General features: G+C 44.0%; 1 protein-coding gene across 17 annotated transcripts in view; it reads right to left on the bottom strand.

Annotated features, from left to right (window-relative positions):
* RTN4 (reticulon 4) overlaps positions 1 to 24,960 on the bottom strand; it is an 86,240-nt gene that overhangs the window by 6,620 nt on the left and 54,660 nt on the right. For 3 of the 17 annotated variants that reach the window (XM_086875103.1, XM_086875107.1, XM_086875109.1), the window contains 5 exons: positions 18,425 to 18,481; positions 17,589 to 17,618; positions 15,195 to 17,501; positions 2,377 to 2,584; positions 429 to 567 (listed from right to left, as the gene is read on the bottom strand). In XM_086875103.1, the coding sequence (XP_086731229.1) occupies positions 429 to 567; positions 2,377 to 2,584; positions 15,195 to 17,501; positions 17,589 to 17,618; positions 18,425 to 18,481 (2,741 nt within the window). Of the gene's footprint in view, positions 1 to 428; positions 568 to 2,376; positions 2,585 to 5,743; positions 6,361 to 9,003; positions 9,379 to 15,194; positions 17,619 to 18,424; positions 18,482 to 24,293; positions 24,663 to 24,960 lie in introns of those variants that run through there. The other 14 variants (XM_086875102.1, XM_086875105.1, XM_086875106.1 and 11 more) reach the window with 9 other exon arrangements.

The raw sequence follows: 24,960 nt of genomic DNA, 5'->3' as shown, positions 1-24,960 counted from the left end.
TTGAGAATGTGCACTAAGCACAAACACAAAACCAACTCCAAACCAGGCTGGGACAATCCAGCCCAGAGCCAGGTTTTCCAGAGGGACACACACATCAGTGACACTCCCCCAGTGCCCAGACAGGAGCACAGCTTGTTTTTTCAGAAGATTCCTGCTGTGAGTGGCACCAGTGAGGAGCTGGAACAGGGAGCTGCAGGCAGCCACAGCTTATTTCTGCTTTCCATTTGTGTTACTGCTCTGCTCATGTGCACATCAAGTCATCCTTTACCCACCCCATCACTGCAGGCAGCTCCCGATATCCAGCCCTGTGCCAAACACTTCCAAGAGCAAACTACACCTGGTTATTTACTTAACCAGAGCCATTGCTCATTCCACAAGAAGCAGCAGGCTTTGCTAACCTGGGTCAATGTCCTCAGAGGCAAACTCACCTTGAGGGAATCCACCAGGTCATCGACGAGGAAGAGGCGCCGCAGCTCCCGGACGGTGCCGTTCACGTGGCCCAGCACGACGTTGCTGTACTTCTGGATGAGCTCCTCGGACACGGCCACATCCGAGTCCAGGTAAGCCCTGCAGGAGACAGCCAGGAAAGCTCAGGGTAACAGCCTGCAAACTTCATCTATGTGTTAGATACAGTGTCAATAGAACCTCCTTTCTATGCTACAGAGAAACAAACTCCACAGGGTGAGGAAGCTGAAACAACAGAACTAACCTAAATTACTCTTAGAGAACCATTTGTTTTCTCACTGCTATTTACTCACTCACCTGCACCAGGCAAAAAAAGGTGGGCAGGCTAAGACAAGGGGAAAAAAAAATCCTACAAAAGCAATATATGCATTTCTGCCCCTGGAAGGCCCTTGTGGAGTTACTGTTAAGCTGTAATATGGCACAGCAAAATGACCTGAATTTCTCATTTGCTAGAAAAAAAAAAATCTTACAGCTAGTGAGAGCAGTTCTTTTACATTAAGATATAAACCCCTATCCACTTATATGTTCCTTCCACCCCACTGTCACTTATCTGTAGTTGCAGTGGCTGTGGCAATTTGGAGTCCTTAAACAAAGTATGAATTATTTATCTAATGTGCATGCTGGAGGCAGAAGGAGCAAAGCAGCACATCTGTAGCACAGAGCTCATTTTCCAGTTGTTAAACTTTCATTTAGGGGATTCTGCTTTGGGGTGGTTTTGTTTGGGGATTTTTTTAATAAGAAAATTGCACAATGTTCCCATGGATGTCATTTAAGGCAAAGCTGAACATGACCTTGTGGCAAGTCCAAGACAAATGAAAATACTTCAAATGCTAACTGCAGCAAGTGGCCATTTCAAGGCTACATTTCTGCCATCTACCCTTGGATCCATCTGCTCACCCTTCCCAGCTCATCCACAAGATATTCAGTGCCTGCATTAAAAATCCAATTCCTCTCATGGGGTTTTTCAAGTAAAAATATCCTTCTTGTAGCTAAGCTATACAGAAAAAGTTAAGCAACAAAAAGGGATGCTGGGCAAGAATGTCTGGGAGCTACATAGGAATATTGGTATTCTTAGAAAAAAACTACAGAAAGAGCATGGGTTGAAAAAGTTCTGCTTGTCCTTGCTAAGAAAAAACTTGAATTTTTTGTTTGGATAATGAGAAGCAAAATGGATTTCAACGGGGAATATTCACCCTAGCAAGGGGGTGTTTTTTCCCCAGAATTTTGTCCCACAAAATTCTTCCACTGGAAAAGGAGCCACTGCATGTGATCTCAGAGGAACGGAGGGAAACCCACAGAAACATTTTACCTTGCCTGACAGAAGATGGGGAGAAGGGAATACCACAATATCTGTAAGAAAGCTGTAGACAGAGAGGCAAAGAGGACTTTCTGAAGGCTGCAAGGGGAGACTGAGCCACTTCACTCATTAATAACAGGGAGAAGCAAGGCTGGGCAGAGTGGGACAGGGCTGGCAGGGAAATGGGATACACACACTGCTACAAGCTCTCCAACACAGATTAATGAGGTTTGCTTTCTCCTGAGGCAGTTCTGCAGCAGTGGGTACCTGGACCCTGTCACTGACCTCGCAAGTGGGGAGCACAGCTACACTGCTGCACACTAAACCACAAGTTTTAAGGTCTTAAAAGTTTCAAAAATATTAAAGTTGCTCTTTGTCACAGTTTAAACCCCGTTACATTTATTCTGATTTTTCCATCCCTTGTACCAAGCCCTCAATCCATTTTCTGTATTAACTGTCTGACTCCTGAGAAAATCTGAAAGTGGTGAACACATTTTTCAGCGCAGTCTATTTACGTTATTATGCAACGTCTTGCAGCACGCGTCACCCGCTGCTTCTGGCAGCGCCAACACTGCTGCTCTCCAAAACAACACAAATTAAAAGAAAAATCTCACCTGAAGGGGTGGCCCTCATCAGACTTCTGGATTGCCTGGATAACTCCCTTGTATATCCTAAAGCTGATGGTGACAGAGAGCAGGGCCAGGGCAATGTAGGCTGTGACGCTCACGATGCTGAAGACTGTTAATGAGAGCAGCAGGAACAAGCTGGCTCCAAACACCACCCCGGTCTTCTTAATGTCTCGCCAGTAAAGGAGGTCAACAACTACAATTTGAAAGAGGTAAGAAATTAGAACAAGACACTTTGGCATTCGTATCAAGGCAGTAATTTTTCATTATTCACTCGACTGCTGAGAGTCACCGAGAGCAGAACTCGCGAACCCCTGTCAAACCAGAGCTGAAATCACAACTAGAAATAGGTTATTTAGTGCTGGTTCTGCTCTGGACTTCAGATTATTGGGATTACTGCTATTAGGATTACCCCAGATGCAATTGTTTAAATTTTATAACAATGATGCCCTTAAGCAATGTCAGAATTCATCTCTTCAGCTGCTGTGCTGTGTTCTGCACCAGAACCACAGCAGTTTGTGCCTCATTTCCTCTCACTGGCAGGCATTTTGTGGAGGTCACTCCCTGGAGAGATTGATTCCAACTCCCTGCTAGGACAGATAACAAGACACCAACAGATCCCTAAACCATTACATCTTCCCAAGCCTGGTAGAGGCAAAGGCACTGCTCAAAGACTCATTAACAGTTCACTTTGTTTTCTTTTGATGGAAACATTCCTGTAGCAGTTTATAATGTTGATTATGGGTGACAGACTGAGCCATCAAAAGAGAGAATACTCACCCCGAAATGTCAATCCAGGCTAAATCTGCTGTGCTCCAATGCAGAAGACTTCATTTGCAAACCAAGTTTAGTTTTCCTTAAGTGACCCTCATTAGAGAACACAATATTATGCCATTTTTAGCATCACTGTTCAGAGCAAAGTACACCCTTGCACAAGGCATAGGTAATGGCTCAACACACCCACTGCGGCTCTGTTTGTTAACAGCAATAGTTCAAGATGAATTACAGAAACATATTACTACTGCACTGGATATTTAGCAATCCTGCCTCATCCTAAACATCCCCAAAATTAACTGTAAAACACTATATCACAGCCTGGAACAGATTTTTTTGGATGACTGCAGAAATATTTTAAAAAATAGAATGTGTCTATTATTGCAGGATAAAAACAGAGTCAAGCACCAACATTCAACACTTGGTAGCCTCTGTAGGGCAAAGTCTGTGTAACCCATTTGTAGGTACAACATGCCAAAGCCCCTGGGGCTGGGGTGTGTTTTCCCAGGCTTTCAAGAGCTGAAGTTCTTTCCAGTTATTCCAAGATGAAAACCATAGTCAGAAACTTCAGCCCACCCTAACATTTAATTCACATTTCAGCAGAAGTTTTCCTGCAGCCTCACAGACAGAGCCAGGTTACAGCTGCACCAACACCTCCAGTTTATCACAGGCCAGAAGCACTGTGGAAACAACAGCCTCACCCCTCCAGCACCATCCATCCCACTCCTTTCTTCCAGCCTGGGCGCCTGTGCTGTGCCAAAACCACGGCAGAAAGCCGGGAGCCAGCCAGATCAGGGGCTGGAGCTGCCACCACACGTGACTGCACAAACATATGGGGGCAGAGATAGAGCAGCATCGCCCGGAGGCCACCACGCTCCTGCTCTCCCAGCACCTCCAATCCAAACTCCTCCTCCCACTCCAGTCCAGGCACCAAGCAACACAACTTTTCCTTAACATTTGTAAAGAATCAAACAAAATCAAGTCATCGTACCATCTGCTTTCATGTGGGTCGAAATCACAAAATTTAGCTGCTTCTTTGGGTTCTCCCTTTGCTTCCAGACACAAAAGAATCTATTATTAATTATTGTCTCTGCACACCTTACATCATTAAACATCAACAAAACTGTGTGATTGACCCAAGAATCCTTGTAACCTGTAAACCTAAACTGAGCTGGAAGGAGCCTCAACACCTGGCTGAGATCTTCACAACCAACCAGTCTTGCCAAAACCAGTTGGTGCATTTTGTGCTCTTAAAGCATGTAAGGCATCTTATTTTTATTTTTTTTTTAAAAAGCCTCTCATATGTTTGAAGCATTTGCTGCAAGTATTGAAACTGTGTTTATTTTTAAATGCTGCAATTTGAGCATCCATGCACTCAAATTTGGTGCTGCCCCTGTATCAGGTGACACATTCAGTATGAGCCCTGCAGACAGCATTATTTCTGTAAATGAGCTGCTCCCTCCTCTCTGCACAGCTTTAAAGCCTTGGGTTCCTCCTGCTCCATAGGAAATCACTTATTCCATGCATTAATGCATTAGCCCAGTTATACGGAATGTAAAGAGAGTAATTCATCTGTATGACAGCTCCAGAATGCCAGAAACAAAGGTACATTGCTGGAATTAAAGCACACAGCAAAAGCCAAATGGCCTTTAGCGACCCATCAAGTCTTTTGTTCTCGGTAATCAATAAGAAAAATCCCACGCCAGGAGCTCCGGGACCAGAGTTAAGCTGCACATAAAACATTTCTCCTCGTTCCATCTCCACTCCTTTTAGAGAACGATCAAACGAGTGCTGGCTTAATGACATAGGGATCTGGTTTCATAGTAAATTCCTCAAAGGAAATTCGGTGTTTAAGTCACTGAAAAAACTGCTTTGTAATTTTGCAGTCCAAGAAAGCAGATGAAATTTGTATTTCATCCGATTTGTATTCTCCAACTGATTAGAAACAAGTTATTTGCGTTTATTTTGAAAGGAAAATATTAAAAGCATTACTAGAAACAGCTTTCTGGCTTCAACTTACACGCAAGATATTCACAGCAGATTAAAAATAAAACCAGAAAAACAAAAACCCCAAACCAATTTTCAACAACGGCCCCACAACATCTTTCCTTATGGAAGCCGTTCTGAGCTGCACTTTATACAATACGAATAATAATAAAATAAATAATATTAATACATGTCTTACAGGCTTATTCTAAAACAAGAACAGCTGCCTACATTTGGTAAGCACGAACTGTCACTTGGCACGTCTAAAAATAGTCCTGTACCATCCGTGCCTTACATGCACAACTCATCCAGTTACATTTTGCTTTCAAAGCAAGTGCTGCCATAGCTTTGGCGTTCTATTCTTTAAAGTCTTTTCCTTGCAGATATTTAACTTAAAACCCAGCAAATCATATCGGGGTTTGATGACAAAAACAAGCGGTCTGATATATTTAAGCTGATAATTCTCATTTAAAAAAATGAAAGAAGAGCTAAAGCGAGCGACGCTGTGTTGTTTGAAGCAAGAGAAACGAAAAGCGAGAGCTCCAAGGAGCGGAGCTCGCGCGTAGCAGAGAGAAAGCAGGAGAAAGGGACTAACCCATTTTGGCATCCATCTTGAGCGTGCAGCGAGCGGCCGGCCCTGGCACGGATCGCTCCCGGCGCTTTGCACTTCCTGTCAGGGCAGCCCGAGGTCGCGGCTACGCAACCTCCGCCCGCTGCCGGCCCTGAGGCGGCGGCACCGCCAATGGCAGCCGGAGAGCTCGGAGCTGGGCTCTGGAGACGCGGCTTGCACAGCCCACAGCTTCCCGCGGGGATTTACAGCCCCACAGAACCCCTTCAGAGCCAAAGAAAGGCTGTTTGTGTCAAAGGGGAGGGGAGGGAACGCTGTAGGATTTCCAGGCGTTGTTACACCGGAACGTTTCTGTGAGGCGAAAGGTAGGCACGGATGCTTTCTGTTCTACCAGAGCACGAGGCACGGGCAAGAAAAGCATTTTCTGCCTCAGTTTAGCCTTGTGCCGATAGAGAAATGGGCCAGGCAGCTTTCAGCACGGCTGTGGCGCAATGTCCCATCTGTCACCGAGCAGGGCAAATGCACAGCCACAAATTGCTCTGTGTTTCTGCTCAGAGAGGCCTTTTCTGCTTACACGTAATAAACTGCACATAGGATGTGATCTTCGGGCTTTCTGGTGATGTGTGTGCCGAGATCCGAGTGCTGGCCCTGCAAGGCTGTGCTGGCTGGACACAGCCCATCCCCCACAGAAGCCATCAGCCAGCCGGTGTTGGTGTGGAGCGTCACCACACACTGGGGTTTGACATTTTCAAGCTTTCCTGCATCAGGATGATTATTAAAAATCCCGGTTGATCTCCTAACAGGGCCACAAGATTGCGGCCTGTCCCAGGGACAGGCATCCCCAGGGAGCAGCACATCCAGCTCCACTGGGTGCCACAGACACAGAATGAGCCTGCACCAGCCACACTTCAGGCTTGGCACATCTGCATCGCAACCCCAGCCAAAAAAAGGTCACTTTTTCATCATACAGATTTCACAAGTACCTGCTAGAATGACAAGGCAAACTACCAGATTCTCAAAAAAAAATTAATTAAAAAATCCCAAATGCTACCTAATGGGCCAAAGCGACATTTTCCTTTTATTTCTACTTGACCAGATACTCCTGCATGTGTGCACAATGTACCAACTGGGAAAATCATTCCAAAGCCCCAAATATTCATGATAAAGGTTGCCTACGGAATCTTTGCCATTAGTTAACTAAGCAAAACCAAAATTCAGAGAGATTTCTCTTCATCCTGGCATAACCTGGAAGTATAGCTGTGCTGTTCGCCATACCATCATATCAATATTCAGCCATTAAAACCTGACAATTCCTGGAAATCATTTAAAAATAAATAAATAAACGTCACATTTTAGTAGCAATTACTCCATAGGGCGTATCTTCAAGAGCATTAAAAATTAAAATCATGCTATCCCCAGGGTAGACTTATTTCATCCTATCTATCTGGCTGATCAATACCACAGGTATTAATCAATGGCACAGGTTGTACCACTTGCATTATGCTTGTTCCTCAACTACAACACATTAACCAAATCTAAATTTAAGATTATATTCATTAGGAAGCGGTGTTTCAGCTGCAAAATCCAACTACCAATCATACTTTTTGCTCTTCTCTGGTTTCAGATGTAATTGGTTTTTTTAAAAGTCATTTTTTAGTATGGAAAGAAGCATGTTGCAATATTTGCTTCTATATTTATTTTGGGGCTTGATGAATAGTGCAATCAGTCCCTGAACTTTTACCCATCATTTTCTATGCCACTGGAGCCTGAAGGAAGGAAGAATGTGAAACACAGCGTCTTCACCTTGTTGTAAACAAAAAAACAACTCTAAACCAGGCTTCAACAGCAGCTGCAGAAGGAGAGGAACCAGGGTCTTCTGCTTTCCCAGAAACCTTCATTTCTGCTTCCATTTTCTTTTAGACCTGATCTCTGCTCAGGGTGGGAAATTCAGGGCTTTTAAACCAAAACAGACTCCATTATCCTCAAGGCCTCAAATTCCAGGGTTGGAAGTGTGCTCTCAGATCAGCACCACCCCTGCCGGGCTGGTTGTAAAAGAAACCTGAAAATTTGGCCTCAACACAAAAAGTGAATTTGCCTTAAGATTTTTACCAAAACCTTCTGACCTCACCCCTCTCTTTTTTTTTTTCCTTTCTTTCTTCCCATCCCCAAGAATTTCAGGCCTGACACGCAAGCCTTGAACATTTAAATTACTTACACATCAACAACATATTGCTAAACACTGCAAAATATTTTTTCCTAATATTTTACAGCCCTTTAATGAAAGATTAAACTTTAAGAACTTGATTTTGCAGGGGTGAAGTATTTTCACCTTCAGGACTTTTTTTGCTATATATTTAGGTTCTGCTAAAGCATTCTATGGATTTCAGAGAGTTGACAATCTTATCCAAGTGGAAAAAACATTAAAAAAACACAGATTTTGAACAATAATTCCCAAAAAAAGAGGAAAATCTCACAAGTACCAAGCATGACAGGGCCCTTTAAAATATATTTAAGTATCCAGAGATGATTAAATGTTTTAAAGCTTGTCCTGTTGATAAAGTATGAAGATTACTTATTCAAATAAGGCTTAAACTCTAACACACTGAGCACTAATGTAATGATCCACAGAGATTTACACCGGAGATCTCCCATTGGTTCTTACAGGAACAAAGGTCATCACCACACTAATTTAAGGTTAGCTACTTATTTACCTAAAACAATTGGATATTATGGCTGTAAATTCTGAAAAATCAGACACAATTTTACCTAGAATTCGACAGAATTATGAGATATCTAAAGCAAATGGGATTAAGGGTAGATTTCAAACAGATTTTTAGAGAAAATACCCCCACCCTGCTGTAGCCTGTATGCATTTTCTCCTCTTAAAAATATTAAGACATGACCTGCAGATTACGTGGGGTTTTTCAGTTAATGGTTACTACTGTTAGATTATTAATAATCTTGAAATTTCCAAGGAGCACAGACTAAATTCGGACTATGCCGGTATTTGTGCCGTGCATACCAAAACAAGCCCTTCATTAATATGCTCTGTAGGACTGGAAAAGATCTGCAGTGTCACACGAGCCTTTTCACCTACATAAATTATTTATTTTTGTGCCCATTTTAACCTGCAGCTTTTATAATTCTGCACGTGGCACAAAGATATTCCACATTTTCGGCTACATTTCACAGTCAGATAAATACATGCTACAGACACCATTTGCTGAAAACAACCCGCGACATCTCAAAGGAATAAAATAAGGAAAAAAAGGTGAAAGAATAAATACCCTTATCTTTCCAACTGCTCGGCTGACTGTCCATCTCTCCAGCTGGGATTATCAATTATGCATTCCAAGAGGGGAGAGCTGCGGGAGAAGCGCCCTGCAGCCCAGGGAGGGAACCATGGGCTTCCCCGTGCTCCGCAGTGGTGCTGCACTGGTGCTGCAGGAGCGGGTCAGCTGACGGGGTGTGGAGCTGACGCAGTGCTGGCACCGCACGGCCCCGCTGCGCCCGCCGCGGCCCGGAGCGCCGGCAAGGAGCGCTGGCACGGCGGGAGCGGCTCCGGCCGGCCCGGGAGAGCGGCCCCGGGAGAGCGGCTCCGGCCGGCCCGGGAGAGCGGCCCCGGGAGAGCGGCTCCCGGCCAAGCGGCTCCCAGCGGCTCCGAGCGAGCGGCTCCCGGCCAAGCGGCTCCGGCCGGCCCCGAGCGAGCGGCTCCCGGCCAAGCGGCTCCGGCCGGCCCCGAGCGAGCGGCTCCCAGCGGCCCCGAGCGGCTCCCGGCCCGCACGGCGGCCCCGCTGCACGGACGGCAGGGAGGGCTCCAAAGCCCGGCCGCGCTAAGCGGCTTTTCCCGGCCCGGCTAAAAGTAGTCAGCAGACGAGCTCGAAATAGATTGCTTTTCAAACAGAGGGTCAAAGGCGTTTACAAACCTCCCAGATGTATGGCTTCCCCTCGGGCTTCTGTAAACTAATGTCTGCCTGCTGGAAGACTAACAGAGACATCTTTGTAACACTTCTCCCTTCACAACAAGCAGCGTGAAGGGAAGCAGAAAATGACTCTTTCTGTGCCTGGGACAAAAGCAGAGGCTCACGAGGAGCACGATTAACCCATTTGCTGGTATCTTTAGTCCTCAGGAGCTGCTCAGCTGCATTTGTTCCTCTTAAGGAAGGCTGCAAAAAAAGTTACTCAGCCCTTTACCTAATTCCTCCAAACAAACACCTTCCCCTTTTTTATTTTACATCAGCATTTTCTGTTTGCACCTGACAATTAATTGTTCCCCTCATTTAAATAAAAACAGGAACCTGACAGTTAACACTACCAACATATGTAAAGCATTGCACAAACAGAGTCAGGAGACTGAATCTGAAAGAGAAGAGCTGTGGGAATCCTGTTGTCATTTTGTTTTCTCTGCTGAAAAAACCACAACTTTTCCAGCTTTGATTTGCTTAAGGTCTGGAGCTAACAACAGAATGCTAAAATATTCCCTGGACTGTTCCAAAGCCTCTTAAATGTCACCATTTCTTAAGAACATTCTCACCGTTTTCTTAAGAACAAGAAAAGGGCATTCCCACATTTCCACAAAAATGCTGTAGACCGGGAGGGCTAGAGATCCCAATTCACACTTTAAATAGACAGTTTCACTTTTCATTAGAACAATCTAACATTGAGAAGGATTACTAGAAAGAGACCCAAAAGCCCTGGGTTTGACTTCAACTGCTACATAAATTTAAGGCCTCCTTTGACAGCAGGAACAGTTACATCTCCTTTTAACTTTTACAAAGATGTGCATTTCAGTTCCAATTTCAACAGGTAAATCCAAACAAATCCAAAATAGGAGGGAAGTAGGGAATGTATATTCAAACATCACAGTGCAAGTAAATGTGTAAAGTCACACTGTACAAAAAAAAAAGTACAAAACACATCTGAGAACCTGCTTCTGTCTTCAAGCTGAACTGGAAACCACCAAAACCTGTCAGTCCCTTTCCATATTCGCACTGTCAATAAATTTTCCAAAAACATAGTGTTTGCAAAAGTCTTTCCATTAATTATCAAATTTATAAAGATACCAAATTAAAGCCTCTTGATTTTATATTTACATCCTTTATCTTTTAAAATAGTGCATTTGTGCAACTCTGCCTATGCAGAGTTTGTTGTGGCCACAGCAGAGCGGCTGCTCCACATTTCATCTTCCCATCTCCAGTGTGCCCTCACCGCCCTCCAGGAGCTCCTCCAGAGCCTCCTCTTTACTCTCTGCATACTCAGTGTTCACTCTCACCACTCCATGCAAACACCAGCATGAAATCCATCTCCCGTTCCAGGCACCAGGGGACCCTACTCTGCACATGAACTGGGCACCAGCACTGCCAAACCTGTGGAGCAGCTGTTTGCAGCAGGGATATTGCACAGCTGCCTCCAGAGCATGTTTGAATGCCAAGCACAGAGGAGGTGGCATTATCAGCTCCCCCAGACAAGTCACACACAATCAGTTCTGGACACGTGGAATGGAACGCCCCAGGCTCCGCGGGGCAGGGTGAGTGCTTTACTCACTCACTACTCACCCTGACAGCAGCACTGCACCTCCCTCAGTGCTGGTGCCTATCTGGCAAAGGTGGGAACCTGGCCCAAAAATGTTCCATTTTCTCCCTGGTTGTGCCACTCCAAAGGAACTTCCCTCAGGCTTTGCTCTTTTAGCAGCCTCAGCAACACAAGTCTCTCAACAGGGGTCATGAGCTCTAATGAAACACAGCAGGTCTGTATCTTTCCTTCAGAAAAATTTCACTCACTTGGTTTGGTTTTTTCCTCATTTCTCCTCCTCCTCCGCAAATTCTCTGCCCTCTGGAACTCTCCATTTATTACTATTTACCTGATAGCATAAAAGATGACCTGAACAAGCAAAGAATCTAAGAATACAATGAGATGAAATTAAATAAAGATATTTATGTTGAATTAAATTTTACCAATCTGCTTCTGAAATAAACTCAGAGGCATTCCAAGGCATTTTTTTCTCCAGTGAAAAACAACAAACCAACCCAAACACCTCTCATCTGCTGAGTGGCTCCATTTAACTCACTACAAACACAGAAAACAGCAGAAATTCCCCAAATGGGTGCAGCTGGTATCAGGCAGAATTTCCTTTAAGCGTCCTTCTGTTACAGCATCACAGGAAGTATTTGATTTCTGCCCCCCATGTTGTAGGAAGATAAAGGAAAGATTCAGCATTAGTACCACCCTGTCAAAGCACATTTCCCACCTGAGCTTCACCTTTATATTTGCCCCCTCAAGAAAATCTAGGAAATATTATTAATTAGCTGCATTTCTTAGTGCCTGTAATGAAAGCATATAAAGCAGTTAGATTTAATCTGAAGGGAATATCTACAGAGCTGGTGGTCAAACCCACCATGACACAAGGATATTCTGGGAAACTGAGTGTCTTGATTACTTCTAAATATTATTGTAATACTCAACATGGACACACTGAGGGATTGAATCCACCAATGTCCATTTCAGTAAGTAACTTTGTTGTGGCCAGAGATTTTGAGTCTATAATTCAATAATATCAATGATATAAAAGCCTCTACATCCCATCAATCAAAAGCAGGTTTGTGGAAAGCATGGGCTTGGGGAGGATTAATGATCTGTATGAGAGAAGAAAGTCAGTGCAACAGAAGGGCTGAGATATGGAAAGTGTATATTTAGCTTTCACCTCTCTTCAGGAGCTGGCAACTTGTCCAGACCTGGATGGATCCCTCCTGTCGGGCAGGCACTGAGGTTCCACCTCGGTGACAAACACTAGATGGCATTAAAGCCCTGTCACACAGGCTGGTCCTAACCCAGGGCTCCCCAGTGCCTGCTGCAGGCACACAGGAACACACAGGAACTGCCCTCTGAGGTCACATCTCAGCAGGCAGAGCATTGATGGAGCTCAGGAATGCGTATGTGAGGTCTGCTGAAGGTGACAGAGAAACACAGCTATTTGCTCAAAGCCAAATACAGCAGCTACTGAGAAATACAAACTTGGGAAAAAACCCACCACTGTATTCAAGACAGCAGAAATTGCTGGTGTTACAGAGGGGTGTTTGCCCTTAAAACTGTTCCTGTTGTTACCCACTCTTCTGAATTTGTTTGGGTTTGGGTTTTTTTTGCTTTTGTGTGTTTCTTAGATCTCTCCAGGTTACTCAAGGGTGTGCCAGGCACCATTTAACAAACCTCCTTCTACCCAGGAGGCTCTTCAAACTTTTCCATTTGCCTCAGTGGAATGGGGAAGTTTAAAAAGTATCTGCAACCTTTTTAGAATACCTGTTAGCTCCCTGCAGCCCACTGGGGCTGTGGGAAGTTACAACACACTGGCATGTAGGTTAGCTTCTGAAAAATAGCTCTATTAAGTAAGCATTCCACAACCTTGGATTTAAGTGCACCAGTAAGGCAGCTGAGATTAAAGCTTTAACAAGCATCAGTCACACCATCACACCAGCTGAATTCCACGAGTCTTAAGACACAGCAAAATCTATTTCAGTTCCACTGACTGGTAGGGAAAAAAACCCCAAAGAACAAAGGTAGACTCAGAAGGCCAAACACATGCACAGATGTACTTGGCCTTGTGATGAACAATCCCTCCTTGTTAGTTCTTCAATGATAGCTCTGAAATTGTGCCTAAGCAGGGTGGTATTTAAAGCAGACAAATGATGTCTGTGGCTTGTTTCAGAAGTCCAGTTCTGTATTTTGCAACACAGCAGAGTGTGGAGAAAAATCCAGGAAAAAAAAAGGCCCAGTTTTGAGTTGGTAGTCTCATCTATTTAGCTCTGGCATAAAGCAAAAAAATTTTCTTCCCAAACAACACAGCACATCAAAAATGAAAATTCCAGCTGCTCTCCAGAGTGAACACAACACTGGGAGGCTGCAGCTCCCCAGCCCAGCTCACAGCACCCTGCTGGGCCCTGTCCCTGCACTGGGCCATGGATGGGAGAGCCATGACACTGCTCAGCTCCTCCTCTCTGCTCTGGCAGCTTCCCAGGGATGGGAGAGCAGCAGCTGTGTCCTCCTCAGAGCCACAGCCAGAGGCTGCCTGCCCCAGGCAGGGACTTGCCAGCCCCAATGCAATGATTGAAGACCCTCTGCAAAGGCCTCCCTTTAAAAACAACTAACACAAAAGCTCTTCTATTAAGTGCAGTGTTTTGTTTTTGGGTTTGTTTTTAAGTAGTCTGAGCTCTAAGCAATTAACCCCTTGACATGAAGTCCAAGACACACAGCTGCTCTCTAGACAGTTCTGTCTGCTGGAAGCCTTCACAGAACACACAGACACACTAAGAGCTTCAGCAGTGCAGGTTATCCATGAAGTTTTACCCCAAGGGAAAAGCAAAACTCTGCCCTTTCTGCCTTACCTGTATGTAGAGGAGGTGAGACAGGAAAAATGGCAAAGGTAAATATAAAAAACACATCATCTACCTTATTTCCCAAACCTATTTCAATTGCACCAACACTGATGTGCACTTCAACATACACCTGCCATTCCCTTCCAACTCAGGGTATTCTGTAATCCTATTTTATGAACTGTAGGCTGGAGCTACTGCATAAATACAGTACTGCTGCTGAGTCAAACTAACTCCTGCTTTTCTATTTAGAGCACTGTGCTTTCTGCAGTAGCTGTTTTTTTTTTGTGTGATTGCTTCTGGTCAAAGCTTAAGTAGCAGCAGAGTGCTGCAATATCAAAAAGCAAAGTATTCCCCTAATCTACAAAAAGCTGGAAATGCATGAGGTGTTCAGTTTAGAGAAAAGAATACAACTTCCTGCTACTGTGACTGCATATTACTGTGAGAAAAATTAACTACACTGAAGTGCAAGCCCTGCCTGAAAAGAGAAACAGAAATTAATACCTGTGCTGTGCATATGCTGATTTTAGTGTTTGCAGAACATTCAACTTCCTAATGAGCACTTTTCCAGTAACCTGCACACTAAACTCCCTCACGTTCTCCACTTGCTTTAAACCACCAGCCTTATCTAAGGCAGGCTGGAGATGCACAGGCTCTTTTCCAGATTCCAGGCACATACAGGAGCAGCAGGGGTATTTTCCTGAGTTTTACAGTCTGATGTCTGAACTGTTAATGAAAAGGAAGAAATGGCTCTTCAAAACAATGTGCACACAGCAAGCAGCAGCCCAGATTCAGAGTTTGGGTGGCCACCCTGTGCCCAGCCTGTGGACAGGCATGGAAGGGCCTGCAGTGAGCAGCCACTTATTTCTGCATCAAGCAGAAGAGCTGGAGAAGAAACCTGGAGATGCTGAGTCCACCCCTGATAAACAGAAAAAAGCTACTAAAGCAATCAGAATATGAGAAAGGTACAAGTGCAGGCACCGACATTTTCTGTTACCCTTGGTCTACAGAGAAGTTTACAGAAAGTGATTTTAAAAGAGTAAGTCAAGACATGCTTAAGTTTAGCTAAAGAATTATGCAGACCAGCAAACTGCAAGACAGCATACATGGATTACCTGAAGACTTATTCAGCTTTGCTGAAAATACAGCAGTAGGTTTTTTCTTTTCTTTAACAGAAGCAGCTTCTTTCTCAGCTTCCTTCTCAAAAGCTCTTGGTTTTACTACACTGACTAGCTCTTTTTCAGCAGATAAAGGTGAGGTATCTGTGGCTGGTAAGGACATGGTGGATACTTCAGGCACTTCTCTGTCCACAGCCTCCAAAGACTTTTTCAAGGCATTGGTGTCTTCCTCAGCTTTTACTTCTACATTCTTCATAGACAGATCACAGGGCAGCTCTGGGCAAGGCAACTGCCTCTTCTCACCCTGGATCACCTTACTGATGTCTTCACCTTTGTGCATTATTTCTCGGTCAGTGGCTTCTGTCACAAATTCAGGAATAGTTTTAGGATGACCTAACATCACAAAGTCTTCTTCCTCTGAGATTGGGGAAGACTCCATGGGTGAGAGAGCTTTGTCATCTCCTGTTTTTGGTTCCATAGCAACAGATACATCAGCTGAATAAGCCAAAGCATCCAGCTCTTCCATTTGAAGAGGAATCTTATCTGCCTTGGCTATTATTGGCTCAGATGGTGGAGCAGCAACAGTTTTGGAAGAGTCCAGCTCAGGTTGGAATGACTCCAGATAAGGCTTGCCCGTGGCAGCTACTGAATCCACCAGTCCTTCCTCATGTTCTTCATCAGTGGCAATACTCTCAGTGGATTTACTTTTAAAGAGAGATGGATCTTCACTTTCTTCCTCAGCAAAGTCAGATATCATCTGGCTATTAAACAGGCCAGCTTTTCCAAACTGTGGAGACAGGGTTCCATCTAGCTCCTTTTCTTCAGGCACATCCTGAGAAATGCTTTCTGTTACCGGCATCTTTGAATACTCTGTGAAAGACGGAGAAGGAGATTCACCAGAAACTTTTGTTCCCTTAATTAAGTCACATGCAATAGATATATAAGGAGTCTCCAGATCTTCAGGAGTGCTGCTACTCTCACCATCAGGTTGTTTAAATGCCAGTGTCTCCTTTGCTTCCTGGGCCTGTGTCAGTGGTACCTTCACTGCCTCTTGGTACACAGGAGGTTTTTCAGCCTCTTTTACATTCTCGTACTTGGCAGCGGGCATAAATGTTTCTAGTGGGGAAGCTTCCAGCTGCACAGCAGATGCCTCTGCCCCAGCAGCACCGGTGCTTAGCGGGGCTTCCATAACAATATCCGGCAATATCGGGGATGGAGCAGCTTCCGAGCCCTCGAAGGAGGGGCAGATTTGCGCTGCGGGTTTCAGCGTCTCCTGCGCCGCCTCGGAGGTTTGCACTAAATCAATCTTGGGTTCGTAAGCCAGTTTTGTGCAGGCTGCATCGTGCATCTCGTACGCCTCCTGCACCAGGTCAGGAGTGAGACCCTCGGGCATGTTTGCGGCGCTGTCGGGCGGCACCGGCGGGACCCCCTGGGCTTTAGCAGGGTCAGCTCCCTGTCCTTCCTGCCCAGCGGCTCCAGCAGCAAAATTACCTTGTTCTGGGCCCGTCTGAGCTTTCAGTTCTGCAATTTTTTTCTCATCGTCTGTTCTATTTTCTGAAGTGCCTTCCTCTAGTGGAGAAAGAGATTTGCCTTTGTTACCACCAGGACTTGGAGGGGCGTCAAATTTAGTACAAGTGATGTAATTCTGCGAAGGTTCTTTTACAGCTTCTGGGGTGCTGGGGAAGGAGGGCTCTTCAGCACTGCCTTCACTCTCTCTTTCGTAATCCTTCTGCACATTCAGCTTACCCACACCATATTTGTCATCCAAACTGCTCTCCAGCTTGGCATCTATCTTACTTCCAACATCCTCTCTCATGCTGCTCAGTCCGTGACTAGCACCTTTGACTTCCCATATTGGCTCAAATGGTTTGAAGTCTGCATATTCTTCCCTCCTAAGAGGGTCTTCTTTCAGCACCCCTTTTTCACCATGATCGCCACTTCCTCCGTACTTGTCTTTGTTAAAGGAGTCATCTTCCTCATTTCTTTCAAATAAATCTTGGGGAGATTCTGGAGACATTTTCAGCTGCTGTGCAGGCGTTTTCTCCAGGTTAGGTAATTCTTTAGGGCCCTCTAGCTGTGTTTTTTCTTTAGCTGGAGATAAAATGGCTGCTTCTTCTTTAGCAAATGGGGGCTGTGAGTGTTTCATGTCTGAAATGTCTTTATCATTTCCCTCTGCAAGAAAGGGGTTTCTGGCATTTTTCATAGGTTCTTTATAAACCTCACTGGAGCTCTCTTTGTAAGTGCCTCTTGCAGGAAATCCATCTGAGATGGTACCAAAGGCTGCGTGCTCTTTAAAGGGATCGGCTGAGAGAGGAGAGAAGGAGGGAAGAGAAGGAGCAGGATCAAGCGAGACTGCAGAAAAATCCTCTTGACCAAGCGACTTAGTGTTACCTGGCTGCTCCTGCAAGTCCATAACTTTTTCTGTGACCGTGGATAGAAAGGAAAGTTAGAGAATGCAAGTGCTCTCAAAGTCAGTGCAAACTTTCAACAGGTTCACATGATTTTAGCTACTAAAAGGCTCTTCCAAGGTCATGGATACTATGAGCCATTAATACACAGTATCGCTTAAAGCTATTCTACTTCACTTCTAGGAGAGAAGTGAGCAAGAGGCTCAAGAAGCAGCAACTTTATGCAGTGCAAAGATCTCAGTAAAGCTGAAGATGCCAGACAAGTACAGGGGGGCAATATTAACAAAGCCAGAACAGGAGGGTGGCAAAGGGGAGACAGAGAGGGGGTGTGTGGATGCTTGGGCATAAACATATTGCACAAACATGTGCCAGAAAAGTCTTTTTTTGACACATTTTTTTTTTAAATGGGAATTTGTGGATGGTGTACCCAATAAAAATCACTAAATCAATACCACAGGTACAAATTTTACTTCTTTAAAATACTGCAGAAAGTTACTACAGATTAAATCTTTCTGCTAAATCAGTAAAGCAACTATGCTCTGATGTGTTAACCTGTTAACAGCATCAACTTCTCTCCTACATCAAGGGTCCAAGAATTCACAGATGGCTGCATCTTGTTTATGAAACAGTTTACCACGTAAACAAATGAATGTGTATTAAAATCTGGAATAGATCAACCGAAAAGTCAAAACTGAAAAATGTGACAGAGGCTATTCTTGGACCCATGCTGACTTTCAGTAGAGGCAGACTAGTGGGAAAGGGTTAATGAGGTCAGAAAGGCAGGAGGTACTCAGACAAAGGGGAGCAGAAAGAACTTGCCTGCAGAGGAGTGCATCAGAGGCGCAGGTGTAGCAGGAAGAGCAAAAAGGGTCTCATCTGAAAAACAAACAAATAACCTCAGCAGAAGGAAGGGCCAGGGTGAAGAGGGGAGAAAGCGCACGAGGAGTCAGTTCCCAATAAACCCAAGGGATCCACAGGCAGTGCCCAAGAGAACCAGGGAACACCATGAGGAGAGCCGGGTGATTCGGGAGAGCCGACACCCAGATTTCCCCATTCACAATGGGATCTTTACTGAGGGATCTCCACCCTCCAAGCCAGTGACCAACATAGGCTGAGCCATGCCTTGGCAGCTGCTCTTCTTTTCATTCCCTGACCCTGCACACCACTGGGCAGCTACACCTGCCATTGCCAGTGGCACACAGTCCTTACTCAGCTCTCCCCGCCCAAGGTGTCCTCACACCCTGCATTTGTGTGAGAGCAGCCTCAACAAACTCAACCAAACGCTGCTCAAAGTTGAGATGACTAAAGCAAGCTCTGAAAGGCCCCACAAACACAGCCACACTGGGCCATACCACCTGCTTTATGCCTTTACTCTTCTCCTTTTGGTATCATACAGACAAGCCCCCAGCAGAAGCTTTTATTTTTAAAGTCTTTTTTGGCATGATCCAAGCAGTGTATTTGGCTTTGTTGTGTTTGCTTTAAGCCCAGTATCTCCCAAGACAAACCCAGTTCTCCAGTTTCCACTCCAAGCTGCAATACCAGCCATCATGAGGAAACTGGCAAAGCAAAACCAGTTCTTCTCTGGATTTCTGTGTCAGCAGCAGGGTTTTTCCCAGGTCCATCACAGCCTGCTAGCTTTACACTCATGAGAGAATAATACCATTTAGGTAAATTTATTTAATTCTGAGACGTGCATAAACTTTTCCTATTGAGGCTGTTAGAGAATATTTGCAATTTACATTAATTGCATTAGCAGAGCAAAAAATTATATTCAAGCACCTAAATCAGATTTTTATTCTCAGTACAGACACCAACAATCTTTAACTATGGTATTTGCCTGGACAAAATCAGTATTGGAAAAGAGGTGAGGATATTTTTGGCTTGTTCTTTTCATTAATTTTAAAAGCAAAGAATAATAGAAGGTATTGATTTGAAAAGATGAAAGGCAAGAAGTGAGAAATACGGTAGCTACAGCAGCACATACACAATAACCCAGTCAGGCAAGGAACTAAACTGTGTTTTGGCACTGAACCACAACTTGTGCAGAAGAAATGCCACTTGCAGACACTCATGACCTGACTGGTTTATTCAAGTTAATCCCACCATCAATGTTCCAAAAATCAAGTCTCCTCACCACCTGCATTTCCTGTCACAATCTACAGTCAATTGGGTTTGATTCACAGAATATTTATCTCTTGCTGTATTTTGTGGATTATAAGTATCACCTGAAGATGACAGAACACAGAGTAAGAAATAAAGTTGAGTGTAGGACTTGGTATTCAGAAGGGTCCTCAATTCCTGCTGGGCCAAAGGGATTTCTGCTCAGTTTTCTAAAAATTACATTTTTCGATTAAGGACCATATAGAGAGAAACCTCAATTCCAAATTTAGAGCACATTAAAACAGTGTCACAGTTCAATGGTTGCAAAGCTTTTAAGGACGAAAACCACACTGGAGGACAACTGATGGGCACGTGACATGGAGTCTCAGAACTGCTCCACCAAGTACCACTACAGGCCCTTTATTCCAGGAGCTCTTGACTCCACATCCCCTGGCTCACCAGGATCCTTCCCACGAGCAGAGGCTGCTCCTCAGCCCGCACCTTTCCTGAAACCACACACTCTCCCTCCTTCAAATCATCCCAGAGCAGCACAGCTCGGATGTACTGGAAGGGTTTTGGGGCAGGAAAAAAAGCAGGATGGCCCTGATGGGGTCAAGATGTGAACAGAGACCCTGAGAGCCCAACAGAAAAGGGTCCCCCAGGGAAACCAACACCAAGGCAGTGGAGAGGAGGTGCTGGAAATGCAGGAGGAAGGGCACATGAACACAGCAGAGTCCACTGAGGGGCAAGGAGGGGAAAGGGAAAACACACAAGTCATCCCTGAAAGGTGCAGCTCCCTTCCTGTCCAAAGGCCAACTGCAATCTCTGCCAAAAATTCCACATGTAAAATCTTTTGAATGCTTTCCAGCCCCAGACAGAGAGATTTCACTTTCTGGGGAAGAGCGCTGGGTTTAAGAGTATGGACTCTCATTTTTCAGTGTTTACTTAAGACAGCACAAGGCAAAAACTCCTTCTGAGGTCTGGCTTCCATTTACCCACCACAGAACCATAAAATCGCTGTGCCAGCCACTGAATTTCCCAGGTTCTCTTAATGGAAGGATATCATGTCCACACCCAACCTTTATTTTCCACACATGGCTGGAGTGTGAAAAGAGATTACATAAAAGCAGTGTTTCCTAACCAGCCAAGGAGAACCACCCACTCTCCCCTCCACCCATATCAGAAAGGCATTTTTCCTGCTGAAAGGAAAAAGATACAAGGGTTTTTTCCTGCCCTTGGGGGGGCTGTGTAACACCTCCAGGCAAGCAGGGAAAATGGAGTAGGACAACTCCCCATCAGCATTGGTGCTGACTGAACCGCCACTCTCTGCAGAGTGCAATTGAAGTGACATGGTGAAAGGGATTTTTTCCAGCAGTGACACTGCTGAAGAATCCCCACCTCCCATGTGGAGGTAGAAACCTGTCAGAAACACAGCTCTGTGGGTAAGTAGGACACTTCTAGGATCCATCACCAGGGGTGGCTTCTCCTATTTGCATCTCAATGGCAGAAATCAGGTGATAAAAACAAACACCCAAACAAGCAACACAACAGAATCAAGTAAAAAAACCCAGAATACATCAAGCTCTGAGCAACAATACTGTCAAGCAAAAGGAGATATTCAAAACACCTTAACTGACAAACTGAGTTTCACTACAACAAAGTTTCACCCTAATATATACAGAAAAAAACGTAAGTGATCTTCTTACAAATCATAACTTTTTACAAATCATAACTAAAACTCCTTCAGTAAGATCAACTCAGTGAACACTTCCATCAGAAGACAGATTTTGTTTCATGCAACACAGAAGAATGAGATCTCGAAATGAACACAATCTCCATGAAAAAAGTTTTTACCCCTATTCTTTTTCAGCCAAAAATCCATAATGATTCAAGTTAGTAAAGTACTTTCAGCATTGCAGCCAAGATAAAGGCTGACCTCTTATTTATGAGTGGTACCACTTTATATGAGTTACTAAAGCACTCCAACTGATGGCTTTTAAAGAGAACTTTAGAGACTCAGCCTGACTGCATTCCTGTTTTTAACCAGAAACATTCTGTAAATTTTATATTGGATTTCTGAAAATGAAATATTCCCTAAAAAAAACCCCAAAACCAAAGAACAAATCACCCACAAATAGCCCTGTCACTTCTTTCATTAGCATGGAATCTCATATTTTAAAACTGCATTATGATTTCAGCTAAAACATAACATCCCCCAGCGAGAATCAGATTTCAGTTTCGTTTAAAAATAAAGAACCCTGACACCAGCATGACAAAGACGTGTAATTTTAAACCCTCATTTTCATTTTTGCTGATTTCCCACTAACTGCTGATGTTACCAGCATAAAACTTAACATTTAAACACCAAAATTTCAGATAAAAAGTAGACAAATAAAGATTTCTCACACAACTAATGAACATTATCTGCAAAGGTTTCCAGAGAAAAGGAGAAAAATGTTTAAAATTAAGTAGTACACTGACAATGCCAAGAAAAGCAATTTATGAGAAAAGAGCCTTTTTTCTTCCCACAAAAAACACTTGCCAAAGGAAAGCAGAGGACTTCAGTCTAGTCAGAGAAAATAAGAACTGAGCCAGAACAATTCCTATCCCTCATCACTGGGTTTGTGTAAGTGAAGGACCCTTCCATCTGCTCCCATGTGCCTCCTTCCAATCTGCAGCAGCAGGACTGGGCTAAAGTGGTTTTATTGTTCTGCTGCTCTCCTTATTTTTGTGTATGAGCTCAGCATTAAAACAGACAAAACCCACAGAAATACCAAGCAAACTTCACCTGATGCCCAGTTTAGCTTTGGCAGCTGTTTCAGTTTTGCATTAGGCTGTTAGATGGCAGTTTCAGCCTTCAGAGCTTAAAAACCACTTCCTGGATTAGTTTGCTGGAAAATTCATGCTAGTCTTAAAACAAAATTAGCAAAAATGGAGACTTTAAGAATCCATTTCACCTTTGCAAGCTTAGGAAATGAGCAAGATACCAAACTAACAGGCCGAGGACTGCTTTTACCTTCCTGACCTCCCACAGTGGGACATTGTGAAAGGCCTCTCCTGTTAACATAAATATTTAACAATAAAGGAAAACAGGGTAAAATGAATACTCCGAGGAATGGCATCTGTGACATGACTCACACATCGTGTAAAAGTTCCATTTGCAGCAACCTCTCTAGGGCAGAGCTCAAAGAGAAATTGTTCCTTCAATGCACCAAGTTGTTCATGTGCCCACAGTGGAGGCTGCCCCAGCAGCACTTCTGTCTCAGGCTGCTTAGCAACACATGTGGCCATTTAAAAGTTAATTATTTCAAGTTCTTGGATGCCTAATTTCCTACTGCAGTACAAAACAAGGGCACACAACTTCACAAGAATTTCCTGAGAAAAGAGGCTGCCTACACAAACTCCATTTAAATCATCTCCTGTTATGATGCGATTGTTCTAAATACGGGATTTCGCCAAATATTTAAACCACTCAAGATTAAGAACTTTAACTATTAATAGAACCTTCTCACATCATTAGATCAGGCTGCAGAGCCACAGAAAATAATTAGTTTTTCTCATTTGTCTCCTTTTAGTTACAGGTCTAAGTTTTTAAAGAGAAGTTTCCAGTTTAGGAAACTATCTGGAAATATTGGGAGGAAAGTGTGCAAGCTGCTACAGAAGATGGGAGATGTTGAAGATTTAAGGGGGTAAAAGGAGCTCCATTTTGGACATCCTGAGGGCTTCTCAGCTGGGATCACAAAGGAGCAAAGACCTTTGATCATTAACAAGCCCAGCTGTAGGGTTGTTTCAGGCTTTCATGGCAATTACTGCAAAGTGGAATCATGCATCACCTGCAGGGAGAGTTCTGCACTACTCAAAATGCATGAAGAAAACAAGTTCAAAAAGAGCATTTTAAATACTCTGTTTCTGCAAACAATTCTCCAGCAAATAATATTTTCTTGTTGTCTAAGCAGAAATCTGTATCCAAACCGGTTTAGGCAAGTTTTCTCAATATAATTTTTACATGGTCCAGTTTCACAACTTCTCCTCTTTTAAAATAGCTCCACTTGAGGCAAGCTTCCCAGCAACACAGAGACTGTAAAGCATGGACAGAGGTGAGCCATGTGCTTTTGCTTCTCCTTTTGATCAGCTATTTAGTGAAAAGAAAGGCATTTCCACTCCCTTGCAATAGCCAAGTGCCAAGCAAAGCAGGAGCAGAGGGATCACAAGGAAGAGACATTAGCCCTGGCTCTAGCATAACATTCCCTGTTACAATTCCCAGGCTGCCAAATTAAGAACCCACAAGGAAGATGTTTCTAGAAGGCCATTAAATACTTCAGACACAGCTGCCACTCTCCCCTCACTCTTTTGACCAGCAACACCAGGGACAGGATCCAAAGCATTTCAGAGAGTGAAAATGTTCTGTTCCATAATACCACTGAGTGTCACCCCATCCCCTTAGAGCAGGGATAGGATTTTATGGGGCATTTTTTGTTAGCAAAACTAAACAAACAAAGAAGAAAGTCTCAGGGTTCAGCTCCAAAGTAACTTTTCACTCCTCTCCCACCACGTACACACAGAATTCCCAGAAACAGGATGCACGTACCTAGCCCAGCAATCCGCAGGAGCTCACCAGGAGGAAATGAAATTCTCTCAGGAACAAAGAGAAAACTGTTCTGCTCCTGAGCACGACCCAAAGCTCAGGGAGGAGTAAATGGCACAGCTGAGTACCACACACCTTGGCTGGGCCAGCTACCCAATCACAGAAATTCTGTTTATTACCCAAAGTAGCATCAGGTGGTGGGCAAAGCCTCCCTTTGTAGAAGTCAGGTGGCCACAATTAACCCCAACTGTTCACAGCCCACCTCTGATGGCCTGAAATACCCAATCAGAACTGCATTTAATATAAAAATCAAACCTATTTAATTGCAAACATAAAGCTTAATTTAGAACAATCTAAAATATGAACGTTCCCAGATTCAGCATTTGCAGCCACCAATTTATACTGTTTCAATAGCTTTGATTAAAAAGAAGCAGAAAGAAACAATCTAGCCAAATGCAAACACGTGTGTCCAGCTAGACACAGCTTTAAATCCAACTACTCGGTCTTGGGCAACATTTGTAACCAAAAAAATACTTCATAATTCCTCTAAAAGCTAAGTAACTCCTCCTTAAGACCCAGACTCTTTAACCATACGTTGAAATAACAAGAAATTTGAGTTCTGGCAGTGCCACAAAGCAGAAAAATATAGTAATTACATCAGAACTTATTC

Source organism: Cyanistes caeruleus, chromosome 2 (assembly GCF_971803275.1).
Source record: "Cyanistes caeruleus chromosome 2, bCyaCae1.hap1.1, whole genome shotgun sequence".
NCBI lineage: Eukaryota > Metazoa > Chordata > Aves > Passeriformes > Paridae > Cyanistes > Cyanistes caeruleus.
The sequence above is the reverse complement of the archived record's forward strand: the minus strand, read 5'-3'. Positions and strand labels throughout refer to the sequence as shown.